We start from the raw sequence: 20,287 nt of genomic DNA, 5'->3' as shown, positions 1-20,287 counted from the left end.
TTTTTTGGAATTGAAAATTCAGTGATATGGCCGTCTATGTAGGCCAGAGGCCAAGCACACAGGTCCTGCCACGCTCATCCTGATGGTCCCGATGCCCTTGGCACGTCCCAGCCCTGCCCGGATAGTCCCGCAGAAGAAGGACACCTGAGAGAAAGCGTGCTTGATATTCAGTCCCTGAGATCCCACCCATGCGTCCCTGTGTAATTTTTTGATGCATCCATTTGATAAATATTCATCAAGCACTTACCAACCACGTGTTGATTTTCCCGGTAGTTCAGATACAAAGAGAAGTAAAATAGAAAACTAAGATTAACTAAAGCTTTTCACAGAGTTAAAGTGGCCCTTAGCCTTTTTATGAAATATTTTCCCATCTCATTGTGTGAATGGCATACGGCAGGTGCTGGAATCCATTCCCTTCCCTTAGTTTGCTGCACGGGCTCTATGTCATCTCAGAGCCACCCACCCTGAGATAGCTGAAAAACAGCCATGGTCATGAGCAGAACTGTGGGCCTCAATGGCATCAGAAGCCTGCTCCGAAAGTGGATTGCATTTGCTGGCCAGCTGGAGCCGCGTAATTTAACCCGTAGGGTATGAAACTCAGCTTTGGGGTAATTTTCCGCTTGTCTGTACTGACAATGGGCCCATTGACCTATAATGGGAAGAGGGTGTTACAGGGAAAGGAGGGGCTGCTGGGCAGGTGGGGGACTGGAGTAGGGGTTGGGGCTGAGACTTATGAGACTCATGAGGCATGCGGAGAAGGGCACACCCTGCATGACAATTTGCCTCCTCACACGCAGCTGACACACCTCAATATCGAGTCAGCCTCCTAAAATGATGCAGGAGGAAAAGCTGTTCTTTGGCCTTAAGGTCACCCTAGTGACTAAAGGGTGGCCACGGCTACATGGGCAAGATGAAAGGATTCCTAGGGCTAACAACTGTTGCCCAGGCAGGAGACTGCCAGGTGTTACAGTCAGGTAGTGAGAGGTTGTCTGGCGCAGCTCATGAACAACTAGAAACAATACCTGTGTCCTAGAGAGGTCTGGGCTCGCCATGGAAGGAGTTTAGGCATTCAGTAGTGGCAACTCATGGAGAAAAGGAATAAGATCTCTCAGTGGCTGGGATCTACAGCCTACTCTGACCCAGGTGTGGCCCCACTGGGTCCTTCTGGTGGGCTTCAGTGTCTTCACCATGAAATGAGAGGGTCAGACGTGGCCCTTTCCAGGGTGGACTCCGACCCAGCGCTGTGCTCCTAGTGGGATGGTGGTGTCCTTTGCCATGTGCTGAACCAGAACCCTTGTGCCCCACAGCCAGCCTCTTCTTCTGTCCTCACCCCACAGTCAAATATATCCCCTTCATTTTCCTCCCATCCACGTGAAGGAAGGACTCAACACAGGGCAGAAGAAAACCAGCATTGAATTCTCTACCAAAGCAGCAGAGAGTTCAGCAGGGAGCCAAGGAGGGGGCCGAGGAACACGCCTCTTCAGGCAGGAAACTCACAGACGGCGATGAAGGAGAATGCACAGGAGATGTCATTCCAGAGCCCATTGTTCAGAATTACGCAGTCCTCCCCTGAGCCGTGGTCATTTGGCTCATCCTTCTTCCAGTTGCTGTAAGTCAGCCTCCCGCCCGTCACGTACATGAACTGGCCTTCAGTTGCCTCATCTGTGATGCCCAGGAAGGCAGTGCCTTTGGCCACATTCTGGATGGCCTCATTCTCCTCGGCATTCTTGGGGGCAGCCACTGTGGCCTGGAGCCCAGCACACAGAGCCTTCACTTTGGAGAAAGGCATCCGCTCACCGTTGGTCACAAAGAGCTTCTTCCCAGACATTTTCCCCAAGGAGAAGGCTTGCACTGAAACCACAAATGGCGAGTGAGGCTGGCTGGGTTTGGAGCCCAGCCAAGGACAGTAGGCAAGTAGTCTGAGTTCCCTGGGAAGTGAGACCTCTGAAAAATCACCCTATGCCAAGTAGCTCAGGCCAGAGCCTGGTCAGGAAGTAAGCCTCAGCTGCAGAGCCTGGGAAGGGGCATCCAGACGCCTGCAGACAATCCAGACTCCCCTGGGATATCCCATCTTGAAAAAGCATCTGCTAAAACCTGCCCCAACACAGGTAGACATAGGGAGACAGTCTTGGGCCTCACTGCAGGCTTGGGCACCAGGATAAGGAAGACGCAGGGACAGACATCAGAGCACAGTAGATGACAAGGAAGGAGCACAGTAGATGACAAGGAAGGAGCACAGACTTTGGAGACAACAGATCTCCATCCAACCCTTCCCCTGCCACTTCCAGGCTGTGTGACATCAAATGAGTCACCAACACTTCCTGCACCTCGGTTTCCTCACCTGTCAATAAAGCAAGTTCAACAACCACAACTGAGGTTGCTGAGAGGATTGAATGAAGCCATCTTATGGGAAAATGCCACCCAGCACAGGCCCTGGTGTAGGACAAGTGTTCATGAATTAGTTCCCCTCCCACCTCCTCCAAACCTAGAGTGCACTGAAGAAGAGTGAGAGCCAAGAACACATTACAGGCAGAGAGAAAGCTCACGCTTCTTCATGTGGTCCAGTTCTGATCTCAGGCTCTGTAGCTCTCTCTCTAATTTGGCCAGCTTAGCCTCAGCAACTGCGAAGCAATAGGGAGAGGGTATTTATGGAGAAGACCTTAATTTGGAGAGCGGAGCATTTTGAAAAAAACAAAGTGGCTTACTAAGAAGAACGCTTATTCCAGGAAAATAAGAAAGCAAAAGAAATAAAAAGGGGAAAATGACTACATTCCTCCTTCCCAGCTATACCTCCGCATCCCTTCACTACCTGGAACTTCAGGCCTGGACCCCTGTCTCCACATACGGCTTGCATATTGTCATATTGTAAGAATTCATAAGAAAATACTCAACTCATTACCCTCCTTTTTGAAAATTTTTCTTTGTAATTCTTTCTCATTTCTCATTCCAGATACATTTTTAATCCCTTTATTGTTTTGACAGGCTGATAGACAAATATGAATAAGTGGGTTGTCATTGCTCTTTCGTTTTTACTGAATTTTCTCTATTTTACTCTGAACTAAGTTGCTGTGATGTTCCCCATCAGCCAGGGGTCCTAAGAGGCAGAACATTTTCGTGCCACTCTTGTGACAATGGACATAAACCTAACACCCTAAAGGGCCTATTTCCTCCCTGGCACCCCGGAGGTGCACACTGGACTGTTTCCACTGAAGAAAAGCCAGGGTCCATCTGCTAAGGGGTCTGATGAGGGAATGGCCCTACATGGCTTGAATGTCTGCACCTGGGCACCTATGGGAGTCTCCTCAGGCCCCAAGTAAAGCTGAGAGGGCTGGGGGTGCTGGACCTGGATGCAAAGTGGGGCATCTTCCCATGAGGCAGCAGGAGAAGAAGGAAAAGGGGACCTCCCAGCTGGCCCTCCAGCTCCCCAGGCCCGGGACCCCCAGGCCACACATGCTGACGTGTGCCCCTTACCTGAATTGTCCCCACGATCTCCTTTTTGGCCCCTTGGTCCTGGAATTCCAGTAGCCCCTGTGTTTCCTGGGGGCCCCATCTTCCCAGGAGGCCCTGCAAACCTCTGAGCCCTTGACCTGTTGCAAGACAAAGAGAAGATGACCCAGTGGCTGTCACTCTTTTTTTTTTCTTTCCCAAAAGCTCAATACTACATTCATGTTCAACCCCGGAACAGCCAGTGAGCCCGTGATCTGACCCAAAGAAGAAAGACTCTCTTGCAACCTAGTGGAAGGCCTGCACCAAGGCCAGCTCCCTAAACAGGTGGGACACCCCTCTGAAGGGACAACCACACACCCCCAGTTCCTGTGTGGAAATATGGGATCCCGAAGAGTCAGCGAGCAGCTTTGTTTTGGAGGCAATGGCATTTTACAGGGATTGTTCTGAGTGTATCGTGGGTCCTGATGAAAGGGGAGCCTCCCCAAGTCTGTGCTTTAACCCTTTGTGGCAGGCTCAAGCACAGATTTGCTTGAACACCTGCTGGGGGTGGAGATTTAGGAAGCCACAGAAACCTGTCCCAGACCTGGCTCTCCCTTTTCCCCCTTGGGTCCATCTCGCCCATCTCTGCCTGGGGTGCCATTGGTGACGGGGATGCCACAGGTAATCACGGAGCAGGTCTTCTGGGTATCCTCACAGGCTCTTGTTTCGGAGCAGGAAGCTGTCACCACAGACAGGAGAAGGACAGGGAATGACGGAAACAGGAACATGGTCCTTACCTTGAGGTGAAGAAAGTGAAGGAAGGGAATTTCATCCCATCTCATTTAAATAGCATTTGCTACCCACTGTGGTGTGCTAGACCCTGTGCTGGGGACAGTGGACACAGAGGGGACCATCACAACCCCTGGCTCTGAATGACTTTCAGGCTACTAGGGAGACGGGTGGGTAAAAGATGTGAGAGTTAGATCAGTGCTAAAACAAAGGCAGGTGTAAGATGAATGCGAGCCCATTCTCCCTGAGGTCCCAGAGCTCCTGTTAGCACAAGTCTTAGCAGTTAGGCACCTCCTACTTGACAGCCCACAGGGCTTGAGGATTACCCATGAGCCCTGGGCACAGTGGTCCAGACAATGGTGAAGAGAGCTCATTGCCTGTGTGAGCTGTGGTCCCTGGATTGCTCGGATTTCTTTCTAAAATGCCAAAGGAGCCATGGTTTCCTTCTTCTTCCTTTCCTATGGAAGTAAAGAGCTGGACTCAGACTGGAGCAGGAGACCTGAGGTCTCACAAGTTCCATCTCTTGGCTGGACTTGGTTGATGATATCCACCCTCCTATTTCCTATAAAACTCCCTGATTGACATGGTGGGGCTCTGTCCTCAGAGCAGCCCCTGTTTCCCCAGCTGCTTCTTGACCATCTTGCATAATTTGTGAGAGGCACTTCCTGTAGGACTGGGACCTAGAGTGCCCTGAGGCAGGATTCCGACCCTCAAAATGGGACCTTTTTTGGTGATTGATCCTGTCCAGTTGAGACTTCTCTTGGTTTGAGATCTTCCACTGAGAGGCTGTTTCACCACCCAGGCTCTGAAATTTCTGCTCAGCCTGAGTCTGGAAGGATTCAGCTCCTACTCCCCCTCCAGGAGGCTGCCCAGATGCCCCCCAGCTCTGTGCCCCTACCCAGCCATCAGAGTCCCTTCCTGCCTTTGTCCAGGCTGGCCTGTCCTCCAGGACACTTGGCAGCTTGGACCCCACAGGACTGTCTCTCTGCTCTGCTCCAGCCTCGAATCCTAATGTCCCGGCTCTTGCCGCCCAACACTGTGTCTGCCCTTGCTATCCCAGCCGCAGTCCCTTAGCCCTTCCCTTCCTCCAGGACGCAGTGAGAGATGCCCAGTTGGAAGGGAACTTTTATGATCATGTCCTTCTCCAACTTTCCTCTTTGTATCATTTTTGTCTCTTTTAAACCTCTTCTGTTGGTGCTGAATTGGCATTGGATGTCACAGTCAAGGCTTGTACCTGTCGCTAGCGTGCACATGCCACTTCTGTTCTTCACGTTGGCAAAGACAACCCTTTAGTTTGCTGATGGCCAAGTAGATACAGGAAGCTCCCAGTTGCTTGGGCCAGAGAGAAAGAGAGGCCCCAGGTGGACCTGATGACCCCCCTAAGCCCCTACCTGGACCTCACCAGGATCCAGTCAAGAGGTCAGTCTCTTGGCCCAGGCCCCCACCTCTTTCCTCCAGAAATGACTTACTAGGGCTTCTTCGGAGCCTGGAGTTAGTGACAGGGAAGCTGGCCCTCCAGCCCAGGCCTCTGGCAGGTGCCTCAGCAATGTCCAGTCCAATCAGTGTGATGACCAGGGACAGCACTGGATTGGCCTTCAACCCCAGATTAATAATCAACAATCCTTAGAACTACTGTGTCCTGGGCAGATGTCCAGGGCTGCTGGCAGGGTCTCCAGCACAGCACTGGGTGGCTGTCTACATTAGTGCCCTAACCCCCTCCTCTACTACCCCCTCTCAGGTATCCATCTCTATGACTCAGCGCCTCTGAGCTTCCAGAGTCACAGGTTCCCAGGGTAGTTTTCTTCAGATATTTATTTTCAGAAGAAGAATGCGTAGACTTTCCACCAGACAAACGCATGCACACACACACACACGCACACAAACATGCACATGTGTACACATCTTTGTATCAGTTGATCGGACTACTTCCATTTTTGTTTTGTTTATGCAGGGCTGGGGTGGAGAGACTAAATACCCCTAGCACTGAGTCACCTCCTTCCTCTCTTTTCATTTAGAATGTTTGTCAAATCTCTTCTTTGGGCACCTCACAGGGCCAGGCACAAGGGTAAGGGGTATTTGCAGCTGACTTCAATCCAAAGCCGAATGTGGATGTTGGCACCCGCTGCTCCCTCTGTCCAGACAACTCCCTGTATCTTTGCTTATTTGGTTTCATATTGATTGACCATCGACCACCCCCTATCCCTGTAGAACGAGAAGCTCATGAGAACAGGGGTCTTGTTCTCTAGCTGTTGTTTCTCCACTGAGAAGAGTGCCTGGAAACACAGTCAATGCTCAATAAACATTTATGGAGCAAATGAATCCTCCAGCAGCGTGTCCTCAAATTATCCCTCTTCTCTCTGACTGGAGCTACCATCTGTGCCCCCTTTACCAGTGATCTCACTTTTCTAGGGCAGGAGCTGTACTCAGTTCACATCTCTGTTCCCAGGGTGCAATCCAGGGCTGGGCACAGAGGAGGATTGGGTAGAAGGATGAAGAGAGAGGCAGAGACCTCGAGCAGACACCAGACCATCTGTGCTCGTCCAGGCCTGAATTTCCGGAAGTGTCCAATTCTTGTCACCAGAGCCTGGACGAGCCGTTCAGGTCCCGGATGTGACCTTTAATGCTTGCCTTCCTCCAAACTCACACTCATTCTTTGAAACACTTCATGTCATCATATAACTTCAGAGGTTTGTTTTTCCCAGGGGGGGAGTGGGGTGGGTCACTTCCCTGTGACTGTGCCTTGTGATGGGCGTTTTGGTTTCTCAAGTGTCCTCACCCTGTGTACTCATGTCATCAGGCCCCGTCCAGTGGCCCTCCTGGTTCCCATTCAGGGCGCCTGCCAGGCACCAAGAGGGGCCCTCAAGGTAAAGAAGATCACTCTCAGGGCTGGGTTTCCTGATGCCATTGACACAATATTGAAGGGCCCATAGACCCAGCAGACAAAGGACTTTCAATTCACACAGCAAATAGGCAGATCTCCCAGGAAGGTGGGAATGTGAAACTGACAGATTTGCATTAAACCAGGATCCTAACTGTGCTGCAGACTTAGAGAAAGGGTGGTTTGAGCGGGCAGAGGGTAGGCAGGAGGTAAATACACCTAGGAGCAAAGAAACCTGAGAAAGCCTGGATTCTGGAGGGGATGAGTTTCTCCCCCAAGGATGTGTACCCATAGGTCTGTCCTCTCATAGACTCGGAGGTGAATTTATGCTGCTCTTATGACTATTACTGAATTTTGCTATTTATGCCAAGATGAAAAATTGCATTTCCAGTGTCTCAGCGCAGCATGATCTCCTGCACTGTGGAGACATAAACGCAGTGGAGAACCACACCTATAACTTAGGCACCTCAGTGGTGTCTCAGATGGAGGCCAGGCAGATTTGAGTTCACCATGGGACAATTAACCAAATACAGTAGGGGACAAACAGAGTGAGAGCTGATAGAAATGACAAGCCTCAGAAATAATAGCCCTCCAAGGAGTGTGGACCCTACATGACAGACAAATTAATATGCCCTTCAAAAGAGGGTATAATGAAAGAATGAATGAAAATTATATAATTAAATTAATAAACTAGAATTAAAAATAATATAGAGCTAATAAGATAGAATACTGGTTCTTTGTAAGAGACATAAACTTAGCAAATATGGCCGTGGTAGTTTGGGTTGTTTCCTTCTTATTGTAAAATTACCTCTCAGACTCTTTGCCATGGAACTTCACAAAGGCTCCCACTGGAGTGTGAGGAGTAAACACTCCAGCTCCTTTGCTGTTTGGTGTGGCCATGTGATCCTGAGCTGAGACAAAGGGAGCCACAGCTTTACGTGTGTTTACAGGTTTGATATGGCTTTTGTGTTTCTTTCCCAATCATGGGAAGTATATTTCCCTGGAAAGTGATATGGAACAGTCATGAACTCACCTGAAAGTCTGGAGTCCAGGTGACTGCTGCTGAGTCCAGGCTTGCTCAGCTGAAATCAGCCAAAGCTCAACAAACTGGAAGATACAGAGCAGAAAATAAAACGTTTATTGTTGTAAGCCCTGAGAGGGAGATTTACTATTGTGTTAGCTGACTGATACAATATCAATGATTAATAGAAAAGATATAAGAAATTAACAAATCAGGAAGGAAAAGGGATTATTATACTAATATAGATAGTACTAACATTATAAAATTATACCATCTACAGTAGATTTTATAGCAAAACATTAGAAAACTAGTTAAAATACATAATATTATAAGAAAGTTTATAATTACTTACATTGGCCCTAGAAGTGTTAGAATAATGAATATATTATTTTATCACATAAAATATTAAAATGGAAGTCAAAAATTATCAACCATTTCTCCATCAACAAAATGGTTTTATGGTGAGTTGTATCAAATCTTCAGAGAAGAGATAATTTCTCTGTTATAGAAATGGTTTGTGTCTACAGCTACTTAGCTAAAATGATTAGCTGAATATGTAACACAGAATGCATAAGGACAGAAGAAAAGAAAGGAACTCTCAGCCAACCTCATCTGTAAGTACAGATGCAAAAATATAATGTAAAAAATAGCTATTAAGACCAGCAATGTACTCATGGTTAACAGAAGTCTCTGGAATCTGATTTCCTACATTCATTAGCCCATGAATTAACTGCATAATATTTGGCAAATCACTTTGACCTCTGTATGCCTCAATATTCTTATTTGTAAATTTGAAAGAATGATAGCATCTATAAAATAGAGTTAATGAGGATTACATGAGTTAACACTAGTGCCCGGTCCATAGTCTGTGTAATGAGTGTATCAAGCATCAGACCAAGCAGCATATATCAGAGGAATGCAAAGATGGTTCAACATAAAAAAAAATGTAAATCACTAATTTAATAAAGAGCAGGTTTTATTAAGAGCCTAAATTTATGTCTCTCAGATCTTGGAGCTTGAAGCTCTCTTGTTTTCAAAACTGATATGTAGTCTCAAAACTCTTTTGTCATTGATGGGCATTTAGGTTGATTCCATGTCCTTGCTATTGTGAGTAGTGCTGCAATGAACATTTGCATGCCTGTGTCTTCATGGTAGAATGATTTGTATTCCTTTGGGTATATACCCAGTAATGAGATTGCTGAATCAAATGGTATTTTTCGTTCTTTTTTTTTTTTACACTTTGTAAGTATAATTCATAAATAAATACTTCATAATTTCTGGTTTGATCTCCCAGAAACATACAATAACTCTAAATATGTATGTACTTACAAATATGGCCTCAAAACGTATAAAGAGACAATTGACAGAATTATAAGAAAAAGCAGACAAATCCACAATCATGTGGAAAATTTTCATACAACTTTCTTATTAACTGATAGACCAAGCTGACACAAAAATCAGTAGATGATAAAATATTGGATGATACACTAAAACACCTGAATTACTTGACATGTAGAGAACACTACACCCCAAAATTCAAGAGTAAATACTATTTTTATGAAACATTAATAAAAATTGAGCATATGCTGGGATATTAAAGCAAGTTTCAACAAATTACAAAAAATATTCCCTGACCACAGAGCAATTATTCTGTATATCAATGATAAAAGGATACTTTGAAAATCCCTATATATTTAAGAAGAAAATTAAGAAATATGCTTCTAAATAACCTGTAGGCCAAAAAAGCCATTCTAATAGAAATTAGAAAACATTGTAACTGAATAATCATGAATAATTAAGTATCAAAACATATGAGATCAACTAGAGCTGCACTTGGAGGAAAATTTATAGCCTTTAAGTATATATTTTAGAAAAGAAGAATGCTGAAAATCATTAATCTAATATCCATTTCAAAATGTTAGAAAAATAAGGAAGGCAAGTTAAACCCAAAGAAAATAGAAGAAAATAATGAAGAGCACGCAGCCATAAAAAATAACCAGATCATGTTGTTAGCAGCAACATGGATGCAGCTGGAGGCCATTATCCTAAGCAAATTAAGGCAGAGATAGAAAACCACATACTGCATGTTCTCACCCAGAAGTGGGAGCTAAACATTGGATTCACATGGACACGAAGATAGGAGCAGTAAACACTGTGGATTCCAAAAGCAGGGAAGGAGGGAGGAATGCAAGGGTTGAAGAACCACCTATTGAGTATTATGTTTATTTCCTGGGTGATGGGATCACTAGGAGCCCCAACCTCAGCATCATGCAATATACCTATGTAACAAACCTGCACATGTACCTCCTGAATCTGAACTAATAGTAATAAGCAGAAATTAAAGTAATAAAATAAAATGCAACAGAAGGGATAAACCCACAAGTTTGTTCTTAGAAAAGACCAAAAGAATGGATATGTTTTTGATGAGATTGATAAAGAGGAAAAAAGAGTAGTCACAAATAATGAATATCAGGAACGATGAGGAGTCTAACACTACATATCCTACAGACGTAAAGATCGTAAAATGATAATACAAATAACTTTATGCCAATAAATTTGAAAATATATAGGAAATGGATAAACTCCTTGAAAAATATAAATTCCAAAACTTACACAAGAAGATGTACAAAAATCTAAATAGTTTTCTTATTTTTATTTTATTATTATTATACTTTAAGTTTTAGGGTACATGTGCACAACGTGCAGGTTTGTTACATATGTATACATGTGCCATGTTGGTGTGCTGCACCCATTAACTCGTCATTTGGCATTAGGTATATCTCCTAATGCTATCCCTCCCCCCTCCCCCCACCCCACAACAGTCCCCAGTGTGTGATGTTCCCCTTCCTGTGTCCATGTGTTCTCATTGTTCAATTCCCACCTATGAGCAAGAACATGCGGTGTTTGGCTTTTTGTCCTTGTGATAGTTTGCTGAGAATGATGGTTTCCAGTTTCATCCATGTCCCTACAAAGGACATAAACTCATCATTTTTTATCACTTCTCGGCCTTTTGGCTAAGATCAAGTGTAGTATCTGTTCTTATCAGTTTAATAGTTTTCTATATAGATTTATAAATTCGATCTATAATTATATCTTCATCAGTGAATTTTACAAATAATTTAAGAAATTGTTCTAATCTCACACAAAATCCTCCAGAAAATAGAAAAAAAATTTAAAAATTTTTTATTTTTTGAGACCAAAATGATCTCAATACAAAAATGTGACAAGGAAAATACCAAAAAGGAATATCACAGGTCAGTCTCACTCATAAATAAAAAATCCTATGATCACATAGATAAAAATTTCCTCAGCAAATTATTTGTTTTTTGCATATATTTCTAAATTATACTTTAAGTTCTGGGATACATGTGCAGAATGTGCAGGTTTGTTACATAGGTATACACGGGCCATGGTGGTTTGCTGCACCCATCAACTCATCATCTACATTAGGTATTTCTCCTGATGCTGTCCCTCCCATAGCCCTCACCCCCTGACAGGCCCCGGTGTGTAATGTCCCCCTCCCTTTGTCCATGTGTTCTCATTGTTCAACTCCTACTTATGAGTGAGAACATGCATTGTTTGGTTTTCTGTTCTTGTGTTAGTTTGCTGAGAATGATGGTTTCCAGCTTCATCCGTGTCCCTGCAAAGGACAGGAACTTATCCTTTTCATGGCTGCATAGTATTCCATGGTGCATATGTGTCACATTTTTTTAATCCAGTCTATCATTGATGGGCATTTGGGTTGGTTCCAAGTCTTTGCTATTGTGAACAGTGCTGCAATAAACATACCTGTGCATGTGTCTTTATCGTAGAATGATTTATGTACATTTGAGTATGTATCCAGTAATGGGATTGTGGGTCAAATGATATTTCTGGTTCTAGATCCTTGAGGAATCGCCACACTGTCTTCCATAATGGTTGAACTAATTTACACTCCCAACAGTGTAAAAGTGTTCCTATTTCTCCACATCCTCTCCAGCATCTGTTGTTTCCTGACTTTTTAATGATCACCATTCTAACTGGTGTGAGATGGTATCTCATTGTGGTTTTGATTTGCATTTCTCTAATGACCAGTGATGATGAGCTTTTTTTCATATGTTTGTTGCCCGCAAGAACTGCCACACTATTTTTCACAATGGCTGAACTAATTTGCACTCTAACCAACAGTGTATAAACATTTCCTTTTCTCTGCAACCTCATCAGCATTTGTTATTTTTTGACCTTTTAATAGTAGCTATTCTGACTGGTGTGAGATGTTATCTCATTGTGGTTTTGATTTGTATTTTATAATAATTGGTGATATTGAGTTTTTTTCATATGCTTGTTGGCTGCGTGTATGTCTTCTTTTGAAAAGTGTCTGTTCATGTTCTTTGTCCAGTTTTTAATTTTTTTCTTGTAAATTTGCTTAAGTTTTTACAGATGCTGGATATTAGACCTTTGTCACATGCATAGCTTGCAAATATTTTCTCCCATTCTGTATTTTCTCTGTTGATAGTTTCTTTTGCTGTGCAGAAGCTCTTAAGTTTAATTTGATCCCATTTGCCAATTTTTGCTTTCATTGCGATTGCTTTTGGTGTGTTCGTCATGAAATCTTTGCCTGTTCCTATGTCCAGAATGGTATTGCCTAGGTTGTCTTCCAGGATTTTCGTAGTTTTGGGTTCTACATTTAAGCCTTTAATCCATATTGAGCTAATTTTTGTATATGGTATAAAAAAGGAGTCCAGTTTCAATCGTCTGCATACGGCTGGCCAGTTATTCCAGCACCATTTATTGAATAGGAAGTCCTTTCCTCATTGCTGGTTTGTTTTTGTTTTAGCTTTGCTGAGAATCAGATGGTTGTAGCAGCACAGCCTTATTTCTGGGCTCTCTATTCCATTCCCTTGGTCTATGGTTCTGTTTTTGTACTAGTACCATGCTGTTTTGGCTACTGCAGCCCTGTGGTATAGGTTGAGGTTTGGGTAACATGATGCCTCCAGCTTTATTGTCTTTTTTGGTTCCATTTGAATTTTAAAATAGTGTTTTACAGTTGTGTGAAGAATGTCATTGGAGTTTGATATGAATGGCATTGAATCTGTAAAATGCTTTGGGCAGTTTGGCTATTTTAATGGTATTGATTCTTTCTACCCATGAGCATGGGATGTTTTTTCATTTGTTTGTGTCATCTGTGATTTATTTGAGCAGTGTTTTGTAATTCTCATTGTAGAGATCTTTCACTTCCCTAGTTAGCTGTATTGCTAGGTATTTTATTCTTTTTGTGGCAATTGTGAATGGGATCGCATTCCTGATTTGGCTTTTGGCTTGTCTTTTGTTGGTGTATATAGGAATGCTAGGGATTTTTAATGTTGCTTTTGTATCTTGAAACTTTGCTGAAGTTGTTTGTCAGCTAAAGAAGCTTTTGGGCCAGGATTATGGGGTTTTCTAGACATAAAATTATATCACAAAGACTCGATGAAGGCCGGGCACGGTGGCTCACTCTTGTAATCCCAGCACTTTGGAAGGCCGAGGCAGGCGGATCAGGAGGTCAGGAGATCGAGACCACGGTGAAACCCCGTCTCTACTAAAAATACAAAAAACAAAATTAGCCGGGTGTGGTGGCGGGCGCCTGTAGTCTCAGCTACTCGGAGAGGCTGAGGCAGGAGAATGGCGTGAACCCAGGAGGCGGAGCCTGCAGTGAGCCGAGATTGCGCCACTGCACTCCAGCCTGGGCGACAGAGTGAGATTCCATCCCCCCCAAAAAAAAAAAGACTCAATGAAAAATTTCAATGAGTCTCTTCAAAAATGTATAGGTTCTCCTGGCCCCTATAAAAAGGGGATATACAAATATAAATGGCATAAAGAGATATACAAAATTTCTACTGTTTGTAAATAGAAACATATAAAATATAACAGAATCAGTTATATTAGAAGTATTGGGGGAAAATGAGGTTCCAAAAAGTTGGTAGGATATAAGATCAACAAATAATATATCAAGAGTTTTTCTTACAAACCAGCGATAATTAATTTAGAATATAATAAAATAGCGTAGTAACAATAGAAAATTAAACCATAAAGTAAGTAAAAATAAATCTAAGAAGAAATGAGAAGATGGCCAATTAGAAGCAGCTGTGGTTCGCAGCACTCACAAAGAGGAATGAAAGAGGCAAGTGAATACAGCACCTGAAATTGAAATATCCAGATAGTCACAATGGGACTGTTCAGGGAAATAACTTGACCCACAGACAATGAAGGAAAGCAGGGTGGGACAATGGCCCACCCAGGAGTGACACAGAGCTAAGGGAAGCCCCACCCCCAGCCAAGGGAAGTGGTGTGTGATTGTATTACCCCAGGAAACCACTGTTCTCCTGCAGAGCTTTGTAACCCACTGATCAGGAGATCCCCTCGTGAGCCCATGACACACAGAGCTGTGTGCAGTCTTGGTGGAGCAGCTACTCATGCACACACAGAGACTTAAGAGTTTTATATGCCCTAGCCCCAGGATCCCCAACGAATGTGTCTGCAACTCAGAGGTACAAAGGTGGGAGGTCCACACATACCCCTAGGAAGGGGGCAAAATCCAGGGAGCCTGAGCAGCCTCATTCTGTGGGCTCCACTTCCACAGTACGTCGCAAGATAATACTCATTGGCTTGGAATTCCAGGCAGCCATCAGTAACAGGGTGGAGCCTGCCTGAGACAGAATGGAGCCCCAGGGAGGAGGGTTGACTCAGCCCTTTCAGTCTATGGGCTTTGGGGAATCCACACAGTCCAGACAAGGAAGAATTCCCCCAGTAGCACAACGTAGTCGCTTTGACAGATGGTGGCCAGACTGCTTCTTTTAGCGGGGACCCGATCCATTTCTCCTCACTTGGCGGGACCTCCCAGCCAAGCCCTCCAGCCACTCTCACTGGCACATGTTACAGACAGAGCTCTGATCTCTCCCTGGGACCACCTTCACTGGTGATACCTCCAGGTATGGGAAGAACTGAGGCAACTAGGGTCTGGAGCAGCCTCCTAGCAAACCACAGCAGCCCTGTGGAAGGGTGGGAAGACTGTTAAAAGGAATACAAACAGACAGAAAACAACAACAACAAGAAAAAAGAAAAACAACAAAAACCCCATCCAAAGGTCAGTAACCTCAAAGATCAAAGGTAGGTAAGCCAACAAAGATTAGAAAGGATCAATGCAAAAATGCTGAAAATTCAAAAACCCAGAGTGCCCCTTTTTCTCCAAATGACTGCAACACCTCCCAGCAAGGGCTCAGAACTGGGCTGAGGCTGAGATGTCTGAATGACAGAAGTAGGCCTCAAAAGGTGGGTAATAACCAACTTCGCAGAGCTAAAGGAGCATGTTGCAATCCAATGCAAAGAAGCTAAGAATCTTGATACAACCATATGGGAACTGACAGCCAAAAGAGCCAGTTTTGAGAGGAACATAACTAACCTGTTAGAGCTGAAAAACAGACTGCAAGAACTTCACAGTGCAATTACAAGTATTAATAGCAGAGTAGACCAAGCAGAGGAAAGAATCTCAGAACTGGAAAACTTGCTTTCTGAATTAAGACAGGCAGACAAAAATAGAGATAAAAGAATGAAAAGAAATGAACAAAACCTACAAGAAATATGGAATTATGTAAAGAGACTGAATCTGTCACTGATTGGGGTACCTGAAAGTGATGGGGAAAATGGAACCAAGTTGGAAAACACACTTCAGGATATCATCCAGGAGAAATTCTCTAACTTAGCAAGACAAGCTAATATTCAAATTAAGGAAATGCAGAGAACCCCAGTAAGATACTCCATGAGAAGATCATTTCCAAGATATAATAATCAGATTCCCCAAGGTCATAATGAAAGAAAAAATGTTAAGGGCAGCCTGAGAGAAAGGCCAGGTCACCTACAAAGGGAAGTCCATCAGACTAACTGTGAATCTCTTAGTGGAAACACCACAGGTCAGAAAAGATTGGGGGCCAACAGTCAACTTTCTTTTAAAAAAGAATTTCCAACCCAGAATTTCATATCTGGCCAAACTAAGCTTCACAAGTGAAGGAGAAATAAGACCCTTTTCAGACAAGAAAATGCTGAGCGAATTCTTCATGACCAGGCCTGCTTTGCAACAGCTCCTGAAGGAAGCACTAAATATGGAAAGGAAAACTGTTACCAGCCACTACAAAAACACACCAAAGTACACAGAGCAGTGACACTATGAAGCAACCACATAAACAAGTCTGCAAAAAAGCAGCTAGCATCATCATGACAGGATCAAATCCACACATATCAATACTATTCTTAAATGTAAATGGAGTAAATGACCCCAATTAAAAGACACAGAATGGCAAGCTGGATAAAGAATTAAGACCCATCAGTATGTTGTCTTAAAGAGACCCATTTCACATGCAAAGACACACATAGGCTCAAAATAAAGGGATAGAGGAAAATTTACCAAGCAAATGAAAAACAGAAAAAAGCAGGGGCTGCAATCCTAGTTTCTGACAAAACAGACTTTAAACCTACAAACATAAAAAAAGACAAAGAAGGGCCTTACATAGTGGTAAAGAGTTCAATTCAACAAGAAGAGATAACTATTCTAAATATATATGTGCCCAATACAGGAGCACTCAGATTCATAAAGCAAGTTCTTGGAGACATTCAAAGAGACTTAGACTCCCACACATAATAGTGGGAGGCTTTAACACCCCATTGACAATATTAGATAGATCATTGAGACAGAAAATTAACAAAGTTATTCAGGATCTGAACTCAATCAACTCTGGATCAAGTGGACCTGTTAGATGTCTACAGAACTCTCCACCCCAAAACAACAGAATATACATTCTTCTCATTGACATATCATACTTACTCTAAAACTGATCACACAATTGGAAGTAAAACACTCCTCAACAAATGAAAAAGAACTGACATAATAACAAACAGTCTCTCAGACAGTAATGCAATCAAATTAGAACTCGAGATGAAGAAATTCACTCAAAACCACACAACTACATAGAAATTGAAAAACCTGTTCTTGTATGACTCTTGGGTAAACAATGAAATTAAGGCAGACATCAAGAACTTCTTTGAAACTAATGAGAACAAAGATACAACATGCCAGAATCCCTGGGACACAGCTAAAGCAGTGTTAAGAGGGAAATTTATAGCACTAAATGCCCATATCCAAAAGCTAGAAAGTTAATAACCTAATATCACAACTAAAAGAACTAGAGAACTAAGAGCAAATAAACCCCAAAGCTGGCAGAAGACAAGAAATAACCAAGATCAGAGCAGAACTGAAGGACACAGAGACACGTAAAACCTTAAAAATATCAACAAATCCTGGAGGTGGATTTTTGAAAAAATTAATAAAATAGATAGAACACTAGCTAGACTGATAAAGAAGAAAAGAGAAGATTCAAATAGACACAATAAGAAATGATAAGGGGGATATCACCACTGACCCCACAAAATATAAACAACCATCAGAGAATACTATAAACACCTCTATGCACATAAACTAGAAAATCTAGAAGAAATGGATAAATATGCCCTAGATATATACACCCTCCCAAGAAAGAACCAGGAAGAAATGGAATCCCTGAATAGACCAATAATGAATTCTGCAGTTGAGGCAGTAATAAATAGCCTGCCAACCAAAAAAATCCCAGGACCAGATGGAGTCACAGCTTAATTCTACCAGAGATACAGAGAAGAGCTGGTACCATTCCTACTGAAACTATTCCAAAAAATTGAAAAGAAGGAACTCCTTCCTAACTCATTCTTTAAGGCCAGCATCATTTTGATACCAAAACCTGGCAGAGATACAACACAAAAGAAAACTTCAGGCCAATATTCTTGATGAACATTGATGCAAAAATCCTTAACAAAATACTGGCAAACCGAATCAAGTAACACATAAAAAAGCTTATCCACCACAATCAAGTAAACTTCATCCCTAGGATGCAAGGTTGGTTCCACATACGCAAATCAATAAAAGTGATTCATCACATAAACAGAACTAAAGAAAAAAACGACAGGATTATCTCAATAGACGCAGATTTTCAGAGGCTTAAAGTATTTATCTATAAAATTGGGAATATAGACTGTCCTGGATTTACAATTGTCCGACTTACAAATTTTCCACTTTACAATGACTTAAAAGCAATGCAAATCCAGTAGAAGCCATACTTCAAGTACACATATAACTGAATTATTCATTCAGTTTCAGTACAGCATTCCATAAATTTCATGAGACAGTCAACACCTCATTATAAAATAGGCCTTGTGTTAGATGATTTTGCCCAACTGCAGGATAACTTAAGTTTTCTGGGCATGTTTAAGTTACTCCAGGCTCAGCTATGATGTTTGGTAGGTTAGGTGTATTAAATGCATTTTCCACTTAATATATTTTCACCCTGCAATGTGTTTATTGGGATGTCACCCCATCATAAGTCGAGATACATCTGTATGTGCTTCTACTTGTTTTTTTTCTTAATTTTGAAGAAGGCTCAATAATTTCTGTGCTGGGTCCTAAGCACATATGGAATGGTGATCAGATTAAAAATTATCACTCATAAAAGACTGAGAAAATTTTCCCCTCATTCTCATTGGTTTTCTGAGTGTTGATCCAGAGCTTCCTTCTGCCCAAGAAAAGCAATAAATACACTGAGGAAGAGTGTTCACAGGTGTTACAGGGGGAGAAGTGGGAGGTGGGTCACATATGTAGCTGCCTCCTCAAGCAATTGGAGACATTGTCTCATTCCTGCGCAGCCCTGGGTCATGAGAGTGTGGTCCCATTCCATGCAGACCTGAGACTATGATGGCTCACTGAGGCCTGGGACTGAGCCCTGAGTGCCACCATCACTGCTGGGCTGCAGAAATCATTCAGGTGGCTGAGTAGGGGACAGAAGACATGGTATCCCCACCGACAAATGGACCATGTGGACTCAGGAAGCCCATGTGTTCTTCCAAATGGTGGATGTAGCTCCCCATCCCCCTGCAGCATCATAGGGAGGAGAGGAGGTAGCCCCTCCTACCAAACAAAGAAAGCACATCCTGAGATTGAATTTTCCAATCTTCAGGCAAGTGGGGGCTCACAGCCAGAGTTCATTTGATTTACAAAAATACAGAAATGTGATGTTTCTTGGAACCAAAGCTATGGAAACTCATGTGAACACATTCACGATTTATTACGCTTAAATCATCTTTATTCAGCTCAGGAGTGGGGTGGCTGGAAGCATAAGCTTCAGGTCCAGGAAGATGGGTTTGGATCCAGCCTCTGCCACTTGCTGTCTGGAATAATACTCAAAACATTTAACTCCTCCAAGCTTCAGTGTCCTTATAAAAAACGAGGAAACAGTACTGGTCCCGTGACATTGTGTGAGGATTGAATAGTACATAATACACTGTATTAGAAGTGCTTGTCAAGGTGCTTGGCAAATGATAGGTGCTCGGTCAATAGCCTCTGTGTATAGTAACAGTTCTGGTACTAATTTTGGTAGCTGGGGGGATGGTAATAACTGTGACAGCAACAAGTATCTTATTCCCATTTCACAGATGAAGACATAAGCTCTGGGAAAAAAAAAAAATCTTCAAGTGTCACTGGTTACTTTGCCCACCCCACGACATATCTTAAGACCTGGCACATGATAATTTTAATGAAATATCTGGGTGAATGGATTAATGAAAGGAGAAAGCAGAGCTGGTGGTGGGGGTGGTGGTGTGAATGCCCACTGAAGTCTGAAGTAGGGTGCAGATTTGTTGATCAGTTGAAAGTTACTCGGGTCACATCTGAAGGTGGCTCTAGGTCACCCTAGAGGTCTAGGCTGGCTGTCTTCAGGTCAGGGAGCTGAGTTGCCATCCAAAGACTCAAAGGAGTGAATCGTACACATCACTCATGGGGTTGGCTTGGCTACCACCCTGCTGGAACACTACTTGGCCTTCTAACCTCATGGAGAGCCTGACCAGGCCTGCCACAGAGATCTCAGAGTGCCAGAGAATCTCCACTGTGTCCTTAGCTCTGCACAGTCAGGGCTTCCCTGAAGTCTGCCTCTCTCTGTCATTATGCTTGGCCAGGACTGCTCATCCTGATGGCACTGGGTTGCAGAGGGAGAGCTAAGGGGACCAGGAGGCAGGCACTTTGTGTGACTTTGGAGGGTCCTTCTACCCCAAGATCTCACTGCTGCCATCTGTAAGTGAAAGAACTG

The 20,287-nt window shown here is 43.3% G+C and overlaps 1 protein-coding gene and 1 pseudogene across 1 annotated transcript; one reads left to right on the top strand and one right to left on the bottom strand.

Moving 5' to 3' along the window:
* Positions 1 to 896: 896 nt before the first annotated feature.
* Positions 897 to 4,214, bottom strand: LOC116463989 (mannose-binding protein A-like). The gene is given in 5 exon segments (XM_032147275.2): positions 897 to 1,851; positions 2,547 to 2,621; positions 3,472 to 3,567; positions 3,570 to 3,587; positions 4,031 to 4,214. Coding segments are annotated over 5 exon segments (744 nt in total). The 3' UTR covers positions 897 to 1,480.
* A 6,894-nt stretch (positions 4,215 to 11,108) lies between these two features.
* LOC116463993 (U2 spliceosomal RNA) lies at positions 11,109 to 11,212 on the top strand (annotated as a pseudogene).
* Positions 11,213 to 20,287: the final 9,075 nt, after the last annotated feature.

Source organism: Hylobates moloch, unplaced genomic scaffold, assembly GCF_009828535.3.
Source record: "Hylobates moloch isolate HMO894 unplaced genomic scaffold, HMol_V3 SCAFFOLD_116, whole genome shotgun sequence".
Lineage (NCBI taxonomy): Eukaryota > Metazoa > Chordata > Mammalia > Primates > Hylobatidae > Hylobates > Hylobates moloch.
This window is presented reverse-complemented; position numbering and strand designations above follow the sequence as displayed.